Source organism: Parasteatoda tepidariorum, chromosome 5 (assembly GCF_043381705.1).
Source record: "Parasteatoda tepidariorum isolate YZ-2023 chromosome 5, CAS_Ptep_4.0, whole genome shotgun sequence".
Lineage (NCBI taxonomy): Eukaryota > Metazoa > Arthropoda > Arachnida > Araneae > Theridiidae > Parasteatoda > Parasteatoda tepidariorum.
The window spans coordinates 35,368,267-35,387,254 of NC_092208.1; the positions used below are offsets into that span (position 1 = coordinate 35,368,267).

Here is an 18,988-nt window from a genome sequence, read left to right on the forward strand (position 1 = left end):
TATTAATAATAATTATAATATATAATAATTATAATTTTATTTTAATAATAATTATAATTTTAAAAAAAACAGAATTTCCAGTAAATCGTTACCTAATAAATGAGTTAATTACCGTATATTTTGGTTTTATTAACCAGAATTAAGGGATTTTTTTTACCAGAAATGTCATAACCTTACAGTTTGGTAATTTTACCAGAATGTTTCATCAGTGTACGAATAAGGGGACTGTCAAATAGAGATGCATAAGGTATGATACAAAACACAAATCACTGTGTTCTTCTTCCTGCTTGCGATCGTCGAAACGCTTTCAGTAGAACTTAATAGCTATTTCATCGAAAATTTATGAAATACTTTTTTCTAACTCTTGTCTAGCTCCGCTATTTTTCCTGCTAAAAATATTGTCCTACCTTAACTGTTAGTTTCTTTATTGTCCAGCTTCAATGAGAAAAAGAAATTAGCTTCTTGAAAATTTCGATATTTTGCTACTCTAACCACCGTAAGATCTGTGAAATCGTTTGCAGCACTCCTTTTAAACGCATACATTATAACCACAAATTATCCCGATGACTTAGTGGTTAAGGTCACCTAGCTGTAATTATAAAGGACTAGGGTTCGAGTCTCAATAACGACTTGAACCCCCCCCCTCCAGCTTCAGATCGATGGGCGCCAGTTTGATTGGAATGTAAATGAAACATTGTGCACAATGTTGACCAAATTATCGCAGTTTTACAGTTGTCCATCGTTAAACNGAAAAGTAACACAGAGTGCACCGTCTAGTGTAAAACTTCCTATAAGACATTTTCAAATTTTATTTCAAGCATTTTTCAACTATTTTTTCTTCATGAGTCCTAGAAATCTACAACAAATAGAAAGAAACGCAACCTCTCAAACATTTTGTTCACGCAACGCATGCACTCTCAATATTTGTTGCCGACGGCATTCTGACGCTACTTTTGGACAAATAGTTTTATGGCCATATTTGAAGTTTGTTTTCTGGTTTGTCTGAATTCAAGAAATTCTAGGTTATATATTATTTATGAATGCCTGTTATTGTTTTTTAAGGGTTTGTAAATGTATTTTAGTTTTAGGAGATGTTGACATTTTTTAATAATTAATTAAGACTTCTTTATATATTCTGCGTCGCTATATGAACAAGTAGCTTGATTGAATGGAGATAATAAAAGTGAATGAGGAACAAAAAGTAGCGAATTGATGACTAAATATATCGAAGTATTTAAATCTGAAAAGTAGTGATTAAAGTCTGGTTAAAGATAGAAATTTTAGATTAGTAAGTAAGTCATTGAATGATTGAATCAATAAATCGACTGATCAGTGGGTATGAGAATTACCGAATCCTTATATTAGTAAATGAGTAAAACATTGAATCAACGAATAAGCTAAATTAGAAATAGTCAATTCATCTTGTAAATAATTAAAATAAATATTAAGCCTAGAAACAGTGGTAAGGCACCCGATGATCAATTATTTTTTTGAAAATGTATTATCAATTGGGTGATGTTCGATATTTAAAACATCGGTGCTTAATTATTTTTCTGCTCATTTAAAATAATAATTCGCTTAAAAAAAATTTTTTTTATTTACTTTAAGGTAAAAAACCATATGTTCAGAATTTTTAGGTCCCATATAAATTACACATGGCGAGAAAATTCGGATAAATTAATGTAACGTATTGTAAAGACATTGCTGATAAAAAAAATTAGTTATGGTATTAAAACTCAAAATGTACGGTATTTAAACATTTATTTGATACTTCTTCAAATTTATGGTAAGGTTTATGGAAATTCTGGTTATCAAAATTACAGTTCTTATTACCACTCATTTTGTCAAAATACAAAACTGGAAGGTAAATTTCACCAAATAAATTTACCAGTTTTTATACCATGCTCTAAGGTGTAATGATAAACTTATCAAGTTTTTTCACAACAACCAAATTTTATCTCATATTATTAAATCATATTCCATTGTTAATTTTAACAAAAATATGACTAAAGGGCTTCGCAAAATATTATCGAGTTTTTTTGGTGTTCTAATCGAGCCAGAAACACGGTAAATTTTTTCCATATTCAGGTAGTTTTGGCAATGTTCTTTTTTCTCAGACATAACAACCGTAACAACTTTTTAAAAAAAAGTACTGATGACGCACGATTGTGGGTACTTTTTTTTAATTTAGTTACATGATTTTTTTGTTATTCAAAATCCTTGCGATTATAATATGATTATTCTGAATTGAATATATTCGATAGTAGAATTTCTGAGTAAATTTCTAACATCTGATTTCTACTGAAAGACAGAATTTTTCAACAGTTCATTTAAAACACTGTGTATATGTAGCTCATCTAAATGTAAATGTAATGTAGTATCAAGTGATTATAAAATGTTTTCGGGGGTATCAAATAATTAAAAGTATATGACCCCTTGTTCAGCATAGTATTCTAAAGAACAGAATAAAATTTTTTAAGAGTCATTTTAAGCGTTGACACTTAAAAATGTCAAGGCATTTTTAAGTGTCAACGCTAAATTTAGCTTTAAAACAATTCATTTTCTCTCCCAGTTAAGATTACAGTTTCTGAGTTGTAAAACTTTTAGGGCAACTACCAATTTTTCCCACCGCTATGAAAACATTTATTTGCAAAAGAAAACCTAAACTGAATTTGAAACAATAATTTTAGTGCACTGAGAAAGAAATATGAGCAAAACTTTCAGAATATGGAAGCATTTACCGTGTTTCTGCCTCTATGGGAACATTAAAAAACTCGGTAATTTTTACCGAAGTGCTTTGATAATGATTTTGTTAGAATCAACAAATAAATATATATAGGACTTCATATTATGTTATGAAATTTGATAAATGTGGTAAAATTTGGTAACTTTATCATGATAGCTTGCAGCATGACATAAAAACAGTTTATCCGGTAAAATTTAGCTTTCAGTTTTGTATTTTTTACTAAATATGTGGTAATAATAATTATAATTTCAAAAACCAGAATTTCCAGAAAACTGTTACCAAATAATTGGGTTAATTACCGCATATTTTGGTTTTATTAACCAGAATTATGGGATTTTTTTACCAGAAATGTCACTACCTTACAGTTTGGTAATTTTACCAGAATATTTTTTCCGTGTACGAATAATCGGACTGTCAAATAGAGATGCAGAAGTTATGATGCTGAAGACAAATCTCTGTATTCTACTTCCTGCTTGCTGTCGTCGAAACGCTTTTAGTAGAACTTAAAAGCTATTTCATCGAAATTTTATGAAACACTCTTTTCTAAGTCTTGTCTAGCTCCGCTATTTTTCATGCCAAACATATTGTCCTAACTTAACTGTTAGTTTCTTTATTGTCCCGCTTCAAGGAGAAAAAGTACTCTAACCACTGTAAGATCTGTGAAATCGTCCGTAACACTCCTTTTAAACGCATACATTATAACCACAAATTATCACGATGACTCAGGGGTTAAGGGCACCTAGCTGTAATAATAAAGGACTAGGGTTCGAGTCTCAATAGCGACTTGAACCCCCCTTCCTCCCAGCTTCAGATCGATGGGCGCCAGTTTGATTGGAAAGTAAATGAAACATTGTTCGCAATGTTGACCAAATTATCGCAGTTTTACCGTTGTCCATGAAAGTCTGGAGCCTTATCCACTATGACCCATTGACCCTTATCTTGTTTTATGTCATAACCGTCGTTGAACAGCCGACCCAAATTTTGAGTTTACGGCTTCTAATCCAGAAAACGAGAGAACTCCTGGATCAAGCATTGGGTAAAATTTGCCTTCGGGGAGGACTTTCTGATGGAACTAACCCGCATTTGCGTTACATGGAGAAGAAGACCACGAAAACCTTCCACAGTTAGCCTGTCGCCCAGGGGACTCTAACCCATGGTCCGTCTACCCTTAATATATATTTCTGCACTGTGGTCGGTGCGAGCCGAGTGTGGAATTCATATCGACCAGCCATCACTGGAATTCGAACCCAGTTCACCGCATTGGAAAGCGCTCACTCTATCCCCTAAGCCACCACGGCTCCCTTGACCCTTATCCGGATTTTGCGGGAATGCTTTAATTATGTTATACATTTATACAAACTTTTATGTACCAAAACTCTCACTAAAAGTATCTTCACCAAGGGGGCATAATTCAGCAAAGACCTGCCAAAACCACCCTGCATTAAATCGCTAAATGTTGGGCAATTTAATAATAATGAAAATATGCAACTCTTCTAAAACGTAACGAAAAAAAAAAGTTTTAAAAGAAAGTAAATTCAAAACTATGTTTTAAATATTGTCTAAGATAAAATTCGAAAAAATTACCTTTGGTGATCGAAAAAATATTTGTTAGCTAAATTCCTTGGAAAATAACCAGTGTGAATCAGAACGACAATTTGTACCTTCAAATATTTTGTTTATAAATAAAACCCCAATATCCTAAAGTGGATTAGGTATAAATCACCCCACACCTTTTAGCAATAAAATCTGAAATGATAAGAGTAAATATCATAAATATATTCATAAAATCCAAATTTCTGCCCAAAAATACATAAAATTTTACGATTCAATCTATTTTATATTTCTTGAATATAAATTGTTTGCAAGCACAAGCAACTCATTTTCATTTTCTCAATAAATGCTTGAGCTGAAAATGAAATTATTGTTTAAATATATTTCGTTAGTTTGACATCACATAAAATTATTCTTAAAACGATTATTTCATTTAATTTTACTTTGATTAAATTTAAATTTTTTATGTCAAATGTGATAGTTTTCAAAATGAATTATAATACTCAATCTTATTATTTTCTAAATGAACTTAAATTTAAATTGAGTTATTTTAATTATTTGAGTTACGCCGATAACAGTGTCAAACCAACTATTACTTTGTGCGTACACATAAATGTTTTCTAAATATGTAGCATATCTATATAAATAAATAGAAAGAATTGAAAGATCTTTTTTTTTGCTTATGTTCATATATTGCAATAACATTAGGAAAAGTTCTTGAATTCTATTCACTATAAAATCCTACACAAAGGCAAATTTCTCCCACTACTTGATACACTTCTGGGTTGAGTTCAAAATTACAAGTCTTCGGAGTTGAGCATTTGCAGTAAGAATTGAGTCGGCTGCTCAACGATGCTTACGAAATAAAAATAAAATATATTGCTTGGCCTTTCTGGCCTGGTTCCCCGTAACTCAATTTTATGCTCATATATTGCAATTACACAGTAAAATAGTTCCAGAATAGAATGAAATAAAAGATACTGGCACCTTGAGTGCTGGTAAATTTTGACTGTAAAAATGTACGGAACGAGAAATCTGATAAACCATAATTTTCACAGTAAAATTTACTGTAAAATCACTGTAAATAAAGAATATTACTGCATAAAATTTTAAGGTAAGAACAGATGCTGTACTCAGAATGCCAGTACTACTTTTTATTGGAATTCCAGAATTTTTTACTTAGGGCATTTTTATTATCCGCAATTTTTACAGTTTTTCAGAATAAAGGGTATTTATTGCAGGAATAAAAAATTTAAAAGTATATTAAACATTCTTTTAGTGAAGGTTGTCAGAATTGTTTTCTTTGTTTTTGAAATTGCCAAAACATGTTCATTACATGTAGTATATCTAATGATATGCTTTAATATGATCATAACTTTTGTTGATTCAATAAAATAAAATAAAAATTTCTTGTACATGTCTCTATCTCAAAGACTTATAATTTTTTGCAGATTTTTTGGTCATCCAGGAAAAACGTTTACTTTATTTGGTTATCGTCAAGATCAGGTACGCTGAACTTCTTTTCTGCAATTTTTATTTATTTATCTACTTAAATAATTTGATCAGATTACTAATATGTATTTTATTTCAGTGTGAGCTTGGAGGATGCCTTTTTGAAGTGTGTGTTCAGTTAGCAATTATAATGGTTGGAAAACAAATATTGAACAATATTTCAGAGCTTTCTTGGGCGTAAGTAATATTTGACAACAATGCGTTGAACTAAATTAATTTATTTTGTTATTTTGTGACTAGTTATTTGTCTTAAGTGACTGCTTCAAGTGAAACTTTTTCAAATTAGGATAAAACTGCTAGTTCAACAATATTTTGATCTACGAAAGTTATCTATGCATACACATTTCGCTAAATAAAATAAATGCGGATCACATTAACTACTTTTGATCTAGTAATCAAATTTTCACCAACAAATATGTCATAGCAGTGGTTTGAGAAACTAACCTGAAATATCATATCTAATTAATACAGACAATATTTTAGGTTGCGAAATCAGACTTAAAATTATAGCTACATTAAAAATTTATTTTAGTCTTATAACGCTAACTTAATTTCTTACTTTTTTTCTGTCATAATTTTGCTACTATGCAAGTGAATCAATAGAACTTTTCACCTAAAACTGAAACTCGCTTATCCAAAGATAATTTTATGCAAAATGCGATTATTGAAATTTGTCCATTTATTTAACAACGATCGAAAGCACTTAAATTGTAAGGTGTTTTTTCTTTTAATTTTAAATGACACAATACATAATTTAATTGAAATACATCTAATAATTTCTGAGTAATAAAACTTCAGAAAAGTCATAATTTAAAATTTATTTCACGAAATGTTCAATTGCTAACCATAGTCTTACATGAACCGTATTATTTATTTGAATATTTATTTTTTTACATTCTTGTTGCAATTGATTATATATTCATGCACCATAAGAAGAATAAAGTAGTGAAAGAAAACAAAAAAAAATTCTTTTTTTTCTTCCTAGGGAAGTGATGAATTGGTGGAAACGTTGGTGGAGAACAAGGGATGGTCCAAAAGACAGAAAGGCCACCACTCGTTGGGAAATCGATTATAATTTACTCGAATGTGATCATATGGCATTGTTTGATGAATATCTGGAAATGGGTAAGGGAACTGATTTCTCATTATCTACGCCAATATTAGTCACAGTTTAATTACTGTTTAGATAATGCTCCATATATTGAGTATACTTGTTTAAACATGAATTTTCATATACAGGGGTAGGACAAAATAATGGAAACACTCTTATAGTAACACATTTATTTTGTTCATATTTCTCAAAAAATACTTAGCGAATTATTTTAAAAACTTCTTTTCTCCAATAATACTTAGCGAATTAATTTAAAACTTTATAAGTCTTATTAAGGAATGTTTAATGTGAAATAGTATCTGCTGGATATTTGGATAACTCATTCGATTTCTCATACAAATCAAATTTAGTGGTTTGAGGGACCAACCGTAAATTACAACTGTAAAAGGATGCTTTTGAACACCCTATGCCAAAAAATACAGCAGTAAACTTGTAGCTCTAAACATTTTTATGTTCAGTGACATTTTTATAAAAAAGCATTTTTTTTTACTTACTTTTCTGCAAATTTAAATTTGGTTTAGAATCATACTTGGTAACTTGTGAAAAAAGTTCAAAACATAATTTTTAGAGAAATTTTTAATTCTAGAATTCTAAGAAGTTTAGAGTAATTAATAACCAAAATATTATCTTAAAATATAACAACAAAATCTAAAAACATTGCGCAAGATATGGGTATTTAAAGTAATCCTCTCATACTGCTAATGCGTGGTAGAATCATACTTGGTAACTTATGAAAAAAATTCGATTTGAATATCTCGAAAATTTATAAAGTTTTTAGCAAACTTACAAATAGCTTTTATGCTTTTTTATTAACAGCTTTAAATGACAAGGGGTTTTCAACAAATTTCCTTTTATATCATAAAACAAAATTTCATAATAAAAAATAATACCCTAAAATGGTGATCCGGACAACAAAATGTGATGGTATTGGGAAAAAAACATAATTTATTAGGGTGTGGTCCTAAATAATGGTGATGCCATTTTTAATAAATCTTGTTTAAAAAAAAACAAAATTAAATTTTTGGAAAATCCCTTACTATTCAAAGATTTCTTTTCAAGTTATCAAACGAAATTTTATTTATTCGAGAATTATTAGAAATTTTTTAAATTTTCAAGACATTCAAATCGAACTTTTTTCATAAAATACCAAATACGATTGCAAACCAAAAAAAAATTAAATATTTTTAATGGCTGTATGAAATATTACCTTAAATACTCATATCTTCTGCAATTTTTGACGAATTTTTTTTTCAAATTTTAAAATATTTTTAATATTAATTAAAAGGTCTATGCATTTTGTTTATTTTTATAAGATTTGTCTGCATTTATAGTAAGAAAACGTAAGTAAAAACTATTTTTTTTATGTGAAAACAACCATATCTCCATGAATATTTAAGCTTGATCCATGAATATTTAAGAAGGTTTGCGAAATTTTATGCCATGAAAATCAACGTAATTTACATCAATTACAAGCTTATCGAATAGGGCGTTCAAAAACATTTTTGTTTTTGTTCGTAATTTATTGTCGTTTCCTCAAATCTCGAAAAGCTTTCAACTTTATTAATGTGTATGAGAAATGGGATGATCAAACCGCTTCTTAAATTTCAAAATAATTCTCTCAGAATTTCTTGAGAATTATAAAAAGAACGAGTTAGTATAGAAGTGTTTCTATTATTTTGTCCAACCTATGCATTTATTTCTAAAGTGTTATACTTACGAACAAAGATCCATTTTTTTTAAATGAAAGTTTTCTACTTTACATAATTGAAAAGAAAAGAGAAAAAACATTAAGATTAAAGGGGAGTGGATGCATTATAAATTAAAAGTAAAGGTTTCGTAAATATTAAATAGAGTTTTCTTAGCAGTACAACTGATTTGCTTCAAATTTTAATACAATGTGTACTAGTAACATCAATTTATCAGGATTTCTGCACAGTATTTATAGTGTTTTGATAAATAAGTTACAGGGTCAAATGTTCGTAAGAAAACTGATCATCATTAAATTAATTAATCAAACCTTATGAAGGCATTAAAAAATCCTTACTTGCAATGTATTGACTTACCATCACGAAAAAAACTTCTGCAGTGAGCCGTATTCAGTAATGATAAAAATATGGTTGTAAAATCATTTCATTTTGTGCACTTTTCAATTATTTTCACTTATCTATTAGCAAATATTTTAAGGATTAAATATTTACCAGGGACGACATTTCAATGAAACTCGCCAAACATCTTTTATATTTAACTAAAACGGTATAATGCCAGAATTACATGATTGAAACAGTTTCAAAAGCACTTGCAGCACATTTACTGGATTAAAATTGTTCCTGAAACATAATTAAGACATATTTTCGGGTTTGGAATAATGGCAAATACTAAAAAACACACACTCGAAATTTTACTTAATAATTTTTGGTTCACGACTACCAATGTTCAACTTCGCATTCTTGTAATTTTGAGCCCAATCCAGAACAACAAGAAACTCCGGTATTTGGAGAAATTCGCCTTCGCGGAGGACTTTTTGATAAAACGAACACATATTTGCGTTACGTGGAGAAGAAAACAGCGAAAACCTCCCACTGTTAGCTTGACAGCAGAGGGACTCTATCCCATGATCCATCTACCACTGAGGATATTTTACGTCAGCATTGTGGTCGGTATCAGCCTAGGGCGAAATTCGTATTGACCAGCCATAGCTGGGTTTCGAACCCGGTTCACCTAGTTAGGAGGCAAACGCTCTATCCGCTGAGCCACCACGGCTCACCCACACGCAATTAGAGAAAGTAGACATTTATAAATATTTTTTCAAAACACAACTAAACTCATCAATTTTATATGAACTAGGCAGCACAGCTGGCTCCGCTTGCCATCCCATGTGATTGCTTCTCACTCGCTATTCTTTATTTTCTCACAAGAAGATATTAAAAAAAAAAAAATTAATGGCCGTTCTAGTTGATGAAATATAAAATTATTGTAATTTATGTCAGAAAATTTTGATACTATATTGGACGTAACAAAAACGAAATTAATAATTACATTGATTTGAAAAATAATCGACAGTACTTAAAAATATTAAACTTAGGAGATTAATTAAACGAAAAAATTAAACTTAGAAAAAAGATTATGGGACTCAACAATAAGAAAAAAATGAGATGTAATTTTACATGTTAACGATATGTAACGATAACTTTATATCATTAAAGAACTTTCGAATTGGAAATGGTTTTATAACGCTTAAGTCTCCTAAATTAAGTTTATTTTTTGCTTTTTTTAAAAAGGAAATCAATTTAAATATCACGTTCTATGTCTGGCAACTACTAATCTCCTCTTAATTTTTTTGTTATGTTTGACATCAACGCAAGAGTTATCTTATAAAACAAAGACCTTGAGAGAGATAAATAAAATTCAATAAAATAATAAACAGAAATTTCATTTCATTTCAAACCAATCTACTTTTAGAAATAGATATTTTGTAGCATTCGCTCGGTCTGTTTAACGGTTGCATTGTGAAACGGAACGGCCTAATATTTTTATCTTACTAGGTCCAGTAAAGAAGTACTTCCTGGCCTTCCTTCCTGTAGCTTACTATCGGGTTTGAAGAGTTTTAAACTAAAAAAAAATTATTTTTAAGCTCCTAAACTTACTGCCGAAATCACAGCATGCATTATATTTATCACACATTAACTATATCGATGCAGTGGATCCTGAAAAAAATGAACACTCATAAACAAAAATATTTACAAAGCGCTATAGAAAAATTGGCGAAACTTGCAGCCATGACGTATAAAAATTACTCAAACCCCTTAATCAATATAAACTTAATTTTATCGTTTAAATATATATTGTAATTTGGTAATTCAATAAAATTTACATCTAAAACGTCTGAAATCGTAATACTAATATCTGATACACCTAACACTCTAAAATTAATAACTGATACACCTGATACTTTTAAACTAATATCCAAAACACCTCACGCTGTAAACTAATATGTGATATATCTGACATTATAAAACTAATATGTGATACACCTAACATTAAAGTTACTATCTAATACACATGACACTGCAAAATTGATATCTATATCTGGTGCACCTGACACTAAAGATAATATCTAATACACCTGAAACTGTAAAACTAATATCTGATTCACCTGAGACTATAAGATTGATATCTATATCTGGTGCACTTGACTCTAAACATAAACTAATGTCTGATATATCCGAAATCGAAAACTAATATCTGATACACCCACACTGAAGATACTAACACCTAAAATTGAAAAAACTATTATCCGGTTCATTTGAGACTGTAAAACTGATATATATATATATATATATATTTTGCTTTGGCTATATTGATACAATATTAGAAAGCACTCTTTTTTGCGGATATAATCGTNGCCCTCAAAACTGCTAGCACCCGCCGTGGCATTGATTCCACAAGGTGCTGATAGGTAGTCTGAGGTATCTGGTACCAAGCGCTCACCAACTGGTCCTGCAATTCCCTCACATTGTGAGGGGGTAGCGTGGCAGCACGAATTTGGTTTTCCAAGAAGGACCACAAATGCTCGATTGGATTAGGGTCAGGTGAATTTGGGTTCCAAGACGTGACTTGAAAGTCACTGGAATGTTCCTCGGCGATTTGACCCTTATGACATGGTGCATTATCCTGTTGGTAAACACCATCCCTAGCAGGAAAAACTGTTGCCATGAATGGGTGAACCTGGTCTGCAGCTATGTTCAAGTAGCTTGCAGACGTCAGAGATTGGTCTATGAGGATTATGGGTCCTAATGTGCCCCATGAAAACATTGTTCCAGGGCGAGAAACCATGATAACCTGGGCGAGCCCATTATTATAGATGGAAGGTGGTCATAATGTAATGACTCTTCGGTGTATATACATGTGATGCACTTGACTCTGAACCTAAACTAATATCTGAAATTATAAAACTTAAATCACCTGAAAGCATAAAACTAATATTAAGTGCCCCTGAAACTTTGAAACTTTCTAAAATTAAATAACTATAGATTATTAATTATACTTTAAGTATTTTCTAAGTGAAAAAGCATTGGATATATGCAATTAGTTTTAATTAATAGATTCTTTTTCGAATACTTAATTTTTTCGTCTATTCTTAACTGTTAACATATTTTTATTTATAAAACCCACGCATTTGCTCAGACAATAAGCTCAACTAAATAATGTGAGTCTTTTAATAGCTACAATCAGAGCTAATGGAAAATTCGTAATCATTAACTTTTACTTATTTAAAAAGAAAGTAAGAAATATAAATAATGAAAAAAATATTGAGAGTAAGAGCTTCATTATAATAGAACAACTTTCAAGGTTCTACTTTACATTTTTAAAAAGCTTTTAGCATTAATTACTCTCTTGAAACTTTTTTTTACATTCATTTAAAACGTTTAAACCATTTAAATGTTTTAAACTAAAACATTTCTTTTATTTAAAATATATTTTGCAATACACGTGCCGAAGTATCATTTGTACATTTAATTACTCTCTTGAAACTTTTTTTACATTCATATAAAACGTTTAAACCATTTAAATGTTTTAAACTAAAACATTTTTTTTATTTAAAATATATTTTGCAATACACGTGCCGAAGTATCATTTGTACCTTTAATTACTGTCTTGAAACTTTTTTTTACATTCATTTAAAACATTTAAACCATTTAAATGTTTTAAACTAAAACATTTTTTTTATTTAAAATATATTTTGCAATACACGTGCCGAAGTATCATTTGTTAGCTTAAATTTAATCCATACATAATTATTTTTATTCCGACACTATTTTAACAACTGAGTTTATTTTCATACAGAAAACTTCTTCATGCAAAAAAATTTTTGAATAAATTATACATTGTTGATCGATTTATTCTAAAAGTATTATTTCCTCTTTTTTTCATTTAAATAAAATATATAGTGAGCAAAAGAACGGAACTCTGAAAAAACACACCTTTTTTCGACGGATTGGGATTTCTTACCTATAAAATATAGGGGGCAGCAGCAATCTGAGAAATATGGACTCCATAATTTTTGATCAGAAGAGCGATCCAAAGTTTGGATATGTTATTACCAATTTTATTTTTTTATTTTTTTTCATTTTCCCCAGATCTCAAGAACTTTTTTTTTTTTAGCGAATTGAAAAAAATTTTGAACATAATTATAGAATTCGTTTATCCAAACTTTCCTTGCAAAAAATAGAAAAATATGAATTTTAGTAAATATTTATTATTTTTTATTGTTTTTTCTGGTACTTTTCATCATCACAATATGTTTGTTACCTTTTTTCAATGTTTTATTTTATTTTTTTATTTTAATTGATGCCTCGCCTATTATGTTTGAACACTCAAACTCCTAAATTCTATTTTCTGAGTAACTACTATTGTTAATTCTAACATTTCACTAAATTCTTTGAGGCCTTCTGGTGTTGCCATGAATCGCCACCAGGCCTACCTTTTTGAATCCTCTTTTTCTTTTGCTGAGAGGTCACGTACGCGTACTTAGAGCCTACAGTATTCTCCGGATGCCCCTTGACGGGGGCCGGACGGGGTTAAGCTTTGATTTTTTATTGTTTTACTAAAAAATTGTAAGGTATATAATTTATTACCTCATTTCAAACAATGTAATTTTAAATGGGAAAATACGAAGTTTGAGGGAAATCGGTCGAATAGTTTCTGAGAAATCGAATTTTAAACAAGTTGTATATTTAAATTTTTAAGGAGGCGTAAGCTTTGGACCGCTCTCGTGATCTAACTATTGGGACTATATTTCCCAAATAGCGGATACCCCTTATATTTCATAGGTCAGAAATACTAATCTATCAAAAGGGTGTGTTTATTTAAAGGAAGTACATTTTCGTAACTTAAAAATATCGTCGGTCCTAATTAATTAGTATATTTCAGGTCAACCCCTCGAACCTACAAAATTGAAATCTAGAACATGAAGACTTCGGTCATTGGCTCAAAAGTTATTCAGGGTAGCCCTTTTTTATTTATTTTTATTTTTTTTTCAAATGTTTGTCTTGCACATGGAAGCTAAAAAGCTAACATACGAATTATTCAAGCTGGCTATGATTTGCCTAATATGCTGCCAATGACTTCTACCATTTGCTTGTACTTAAATTGTGTCTTTTGTACATTTTTTCTCTCTAAGTCAAAAAGGCTTTTTCCAACTGTGTAAAGTTTAATTAAATTACCGTTAATTAATCGTTTCTACTCACTTGTTCATCGTAAAAGTCTCAATTATGTATCAGAAACATTTTTTATTTTCCTGGTTAGTAAATGATTTTTTTCAAATTTAATTAAGTTTAACTGCAATACTTTTCGCAATTGCTAAATTCGGTTAAGCGATAAAAGTCCCACTCTTATTTTAAAAAAATTTTTTATCCCACAAGTCAAAAATAACTTTATCAAACTAAAATGCTGATAGTGGTTTCTATCCACTTATTTGAGGGGAAAATTCCATTTATATTAAGAATAAACTTTAATCTTCTAAGTTTAAAGAAGAAAAGCAATTTGATCAGGCTGGTTGGGGTTTGGCAGAAAGATAGTTAGTGATCACTACTCAACTGTTAGTGGTTTAAGTCATATTTAAATTATTTTTTTTAAAATTTATCTTTAAAAATTGTAATTTCTATCAACTATGAAAGCTATTTCTTAGGATATTGATATTATCTTAGGTCTTGACCTAATCTTTGGTCTTTTCCTTGGATTATTTCAATTTGTTTGCAAATATAATACAGTTCAATCCCGATTTAACGAATTCCTCGTTAGTGAGTTTTATTCGTTAAATTGGTCGCAATGTCTCGGCTCAAAACAAAGTTTGAAATTTTCCTTCACAAACTTATCTAAAGTCGTCAAAATTTCCAAAAAGAGTTTTTTGCTAAAAACAAAATATTTTTAATCGATGTTGAAATAATAGTTAGTTCTACGCTTTGATGGTATAAACTGATTTTATTATTAAATGAATTATCAGCGGCCTTAAATGAATTGTTTTGAAGCAAATTTCTCTTTTTCAGTCATACAATTTGGATTTGTAACATTGTTTGTTGCTGCTTTTCCGCTTGCTCCACTGTTTGCCCTTTTGAATAACATCGTTGAAATCCGATTAGATGCTTACAAGTATGTTACACAACTCAGAAGGCCTTTATCTGCACGAGTACCGAATATCGGTAAGTAATAATGTTACTTAAACTTATTGTTTTTTTTTATTTGTAAGCGTTACGTTACTAATCAAAAGATTATACATAAATATTACTATTCGAATAGAACATATATGAGAGTTCCCACTGGCCACGCAGAGCAGGAAAAATCTGGAATAGTCAGGTTGCTGAACTCTAAAAAGCAGGGAATAGTCAGAGAAAGTTTCAATTTTTTATAAGAATCTGGAAAATCTTTATATACCAGAAAAATAACCTGTCATAAAATTGTCAATAATTGTTATTATTTATTGAGATTAGAGTTAAGTAATTTTAACATCTGCAATTATTTGTTATAAATATTTTAAATTTTAGTCAAACTGGCATGTTTCTATCCTCATTTAATGATATTTTTTGTTCCCAAAATCAAATATTTTCTACAAATGGTTTCATATTTACTGCTTTGAGGTTTTTTTAAACTGTAGATTTTTTTAGTCCATGGATTTATTTTAGTCTATGAATTTATCTAACCTAAAAGTTATTTTAAGCACCCAAATCATGGGAGTTAATTATTAAATTGTTAAAAAAATTCTACAACACTTGCGAAAGTTTCAACTTTATGAATTTTCATTTTTTGTTGTTGTTTTTTGGTGTTCTTAGTTTAAACTTTCATCGATAAGCTCTAAATCACTTTGGATGAAACTGAACTTAGGTTTTAAATTCGTTATTGCTCTAAACGAGATCTTTCTGCAAGGTAGTGGCAGAACTATTTTAACAGCCTAATACATTTTCAAAACAAGTTTTAATCACGTCCAACGTTGCTTGGGTATCCAACTAGGTTCAACCGACTGTTTTCAAACAGTATTAATTAAAATCTTAATTTCATTTTTGATAAGCAGGGGTCCAATTTTTAATCTAAAGTAAACTTTAAAAATTTATATTAAAAATGTATAAATTAAAATAAGAGCAATAATTTAAACATAAGAGCTACTAGTTTTTTATGTTCCTCTAGCAGCTCTGCAACAAACTATAATGCATAAATATTATAACAATTTTTTTTCTAGATTAGTAATATAGCTACTTGGTTTTGAATTAAAATCTATATGAAATTTCATATATACAATGAAACAGAGTTAAGTATTTTGTTTAATATTGAATTTTGAAAAGAAGTTCAAAATATATTACTTAAAGCATAAAAAAAATTTATACTTAGCTTTCAGTTCAAAACATAGCTAACATTATACATGATCAATATTCAAAGTTTCAAAGAATTCTATAATAAACTTTTTTTTCGTAATGTGTGTTCGCATAAAAATATTTTCGAAATTCAGCGTTCGACTGAAAATGCATTGAAAGTATGCAATTGGTATTCCGTTTTTTCAGTCAACATGCAAAAAAACTACTATACGTTTTACTCTAAAAACAGGAAAACAAAGTTTTAAAGTGATTTAGAAAGCTAATGTACAAAAATTCAAATATAGACGATAAAAAAATTTTAAATTTTCGTAAAAATTGCTGATTTTTACCCAGTTGGATACCTTAAATAATTGCGTCATATGTTTTCCATACCGAATATAAATTTTAACTAAACTTCTTTAAGTTAACGCTAACTCAAACATAATTAGAGTTAAACTCTAAACGTGAAATTATCTTCGTAAAAGGATTTTTTTCTCCACGAAAATTTTAGGCAAAAGAAAAAATGGGACAGTCTTTTAAATATTAATCATTTATGTTGTTGTTGTTGACGTATGCCTGTTTTCCAGTGGCGCCACCTATGGCCAAGAATTCGACTTCTGCCACACCATACGTCACACCCGTTTATAGGGAGGACCCATTCATTCATCCACGTAATTTTTACCTGAATCAGAGAACGATCGATCTCCAATCGAGTACCCCTAGAGGTATTGATTTGTTATGGGAACATGGAGAACCTTTGCGACTCGACAGATTTAACGCGCATCAGTCACTTTACTACACGGGGAGTCTTCGGCTGGCTGGGTTCGAACCCATGAACTCTCGGACATAGGCCCAGCTCCCTACAGACCAAGCTACCCCGGCCCTAATCATTTATGTAAAAAATGCAATTTAATTTTTAACAATATTACTTATAAATAATCTAACAAAGTAGTAAACATGAATCTTATACAAGTCCTTTGCAAAATACATCATACAATGCTTGATAAAGTTAATACTATAAGTAGCACTCAAAATAAAAACAACGGGTCACCTTAATAGCTTTTGATTTAATGGTTGGATTTACTAATTCACGTACTACGGAAAGACTTATTTTAAATATGCTGATTAATTTTTGGTATAAACCCGTTGATATTAATTACTATTTTTATATATTTTGACAAATATGTGAATATATTTGAGAAAATCTGAAAATTATTGACAATACTCACTTATGCAAAGAAAGTTTCCATGAAAAAAAATTCATAATCATTTAGTATTTTTATTACTTAATGGTCCAAAATTCATTTTGCTGTAATGACTTGTAAATTTTTCATGATTTTTATTTGTGTAATTTTAAATGAAAAACGTCAAGAAATTGACTGAAATCTGATCTTCTTGAAATTTTATTAGTCAGAAGTTATTCAGACGATTTTATTCAACTTTTGCATTTTGCCACTTATAATTATAACAAAAAAGTATTTCTTATTCTTTTCTCTAGACGTTCATTGCAAAATTGTCAAAATTGCATTAAACATACCATTCTGAATAGTAATGACATTTCTGCTAAAAAAAACAACATAATTTTGGTTTTAAAAAAATTTACGGTATTTAAATCATTCATTTGGTAATATTTGCGTCCATATGATAATGGTTTGCTGGAAATTCTGGTTTTCAAAATTATATCTTTTATTACCAGACACTTAGTAAAAAATACAAAATAGAAAAGTAAATTTCTGCGAATAAATAATTTTAATACCATAAGGTATCGCGCTAAAATTTTTAAAAAATTTCCATTTTTATCATTCACATTATAAAACTATATTTTATTGTTAATTTTTCCAAAATCAATATTTACTGAGCTTTTTGGTATTCCTATAGAGCCAGAAACACTCTAAATTTTACCATAATTCGGTAGTTTTGACCATATTTTTTTCTCAATCCATATATCGACTTAACATATTTTCATTTAGGAAAACATATTTTCATTCTAGGAAAATTTGGCAGCTCTCTCTAGAATTCTGATAATGCTTATTGAATTTGTATTCTGAACTCTTTCAGGATTATTCTTCTTCTACTGTTGTTCAGTAAATAGCATTATAACTCAATCATGACTAACCGAAGACAGAAACAGTCTCCACTTCTGAGCAATTTTCGAAAGAAACTACGTGCTATAACACTAACTCACTCAAGTTAAAAGCAGTCTCCACAATAATTGAATAAGAATTGAGCAGGTCACGAAAGTTCCTGCGTTCCATTTTGCGAATTAGCAAATCAAATAAGAGCCGTTATTGACAAATTTTTAGAAATTTCATCTGTGTATTTCTTTATTAAAAAAAACATAGACATTCGTCAAAGAAATAAGATTCTTAATATGCTGAATAGTTATAAATGTAGTTATGAAAGTAGTTATGCTGATTGCTCTGTTCTCATGGCCTATTTTTTAGAATTCTCACAAAATGTTTTTTTCTCATTTAAATAACAAAAATGACAGTTATAGTGTATGTTATTTAGAGACATTTTGTATTCATTGTTGTGCATATGTTGTAATAGCAAATATTTCCGTTGGGAAAATTCAGTAATAGTAATTTCAGCAATGATAACATGCTCGTCATATTGCGAAATATTTTTTAAGTTAATTTGACAATAGAAATTTTATAATTCTTTTATCCAAAAATAATTCTATGCAAACAATAAATTTCAGTAAGTATTCATTATTTTTTATTATTT

The 18,988-nt window shown here is 29.4% G+C and overlaps 1 protein-coding gene across 3 annotated transcripts in view; it reads left to right on the top strand.

The window, feature by feature from the left end:
- The window catches only part of LOC107442862 (anoctamin-5-like), a 286,523-nt gene that overhangs the window by 234,728 nt on the left and 32,807 nt on the right, over positions 1 to 18,988 (top strand). For all 3 annotated transcript variants that reach the window (XM_071181276.1, XM_071181275.1, XM_071181277.1), the window contains 4 exons: positions 5,749 to 5,803; positions 5,889 to 5,986; positions 6,795 to 6,934; positions 14,966 to 15,118. In XM_071181276.1, coding sequence (XP_071037377.1) covers positions 5,749 to 5,803; positions 5,889 to 5,986; positions 6,795 to 6,934; positions 14,966 to 15,118 — 446 coding nt within the window. The remainder of the gene's footprint in view (positions 1 to 5,748; positions 5,804 to 5,888; positions 5,987 to 6,794; positions 6,935 to 14,965; positions 15,119 to 18,988) is intronic.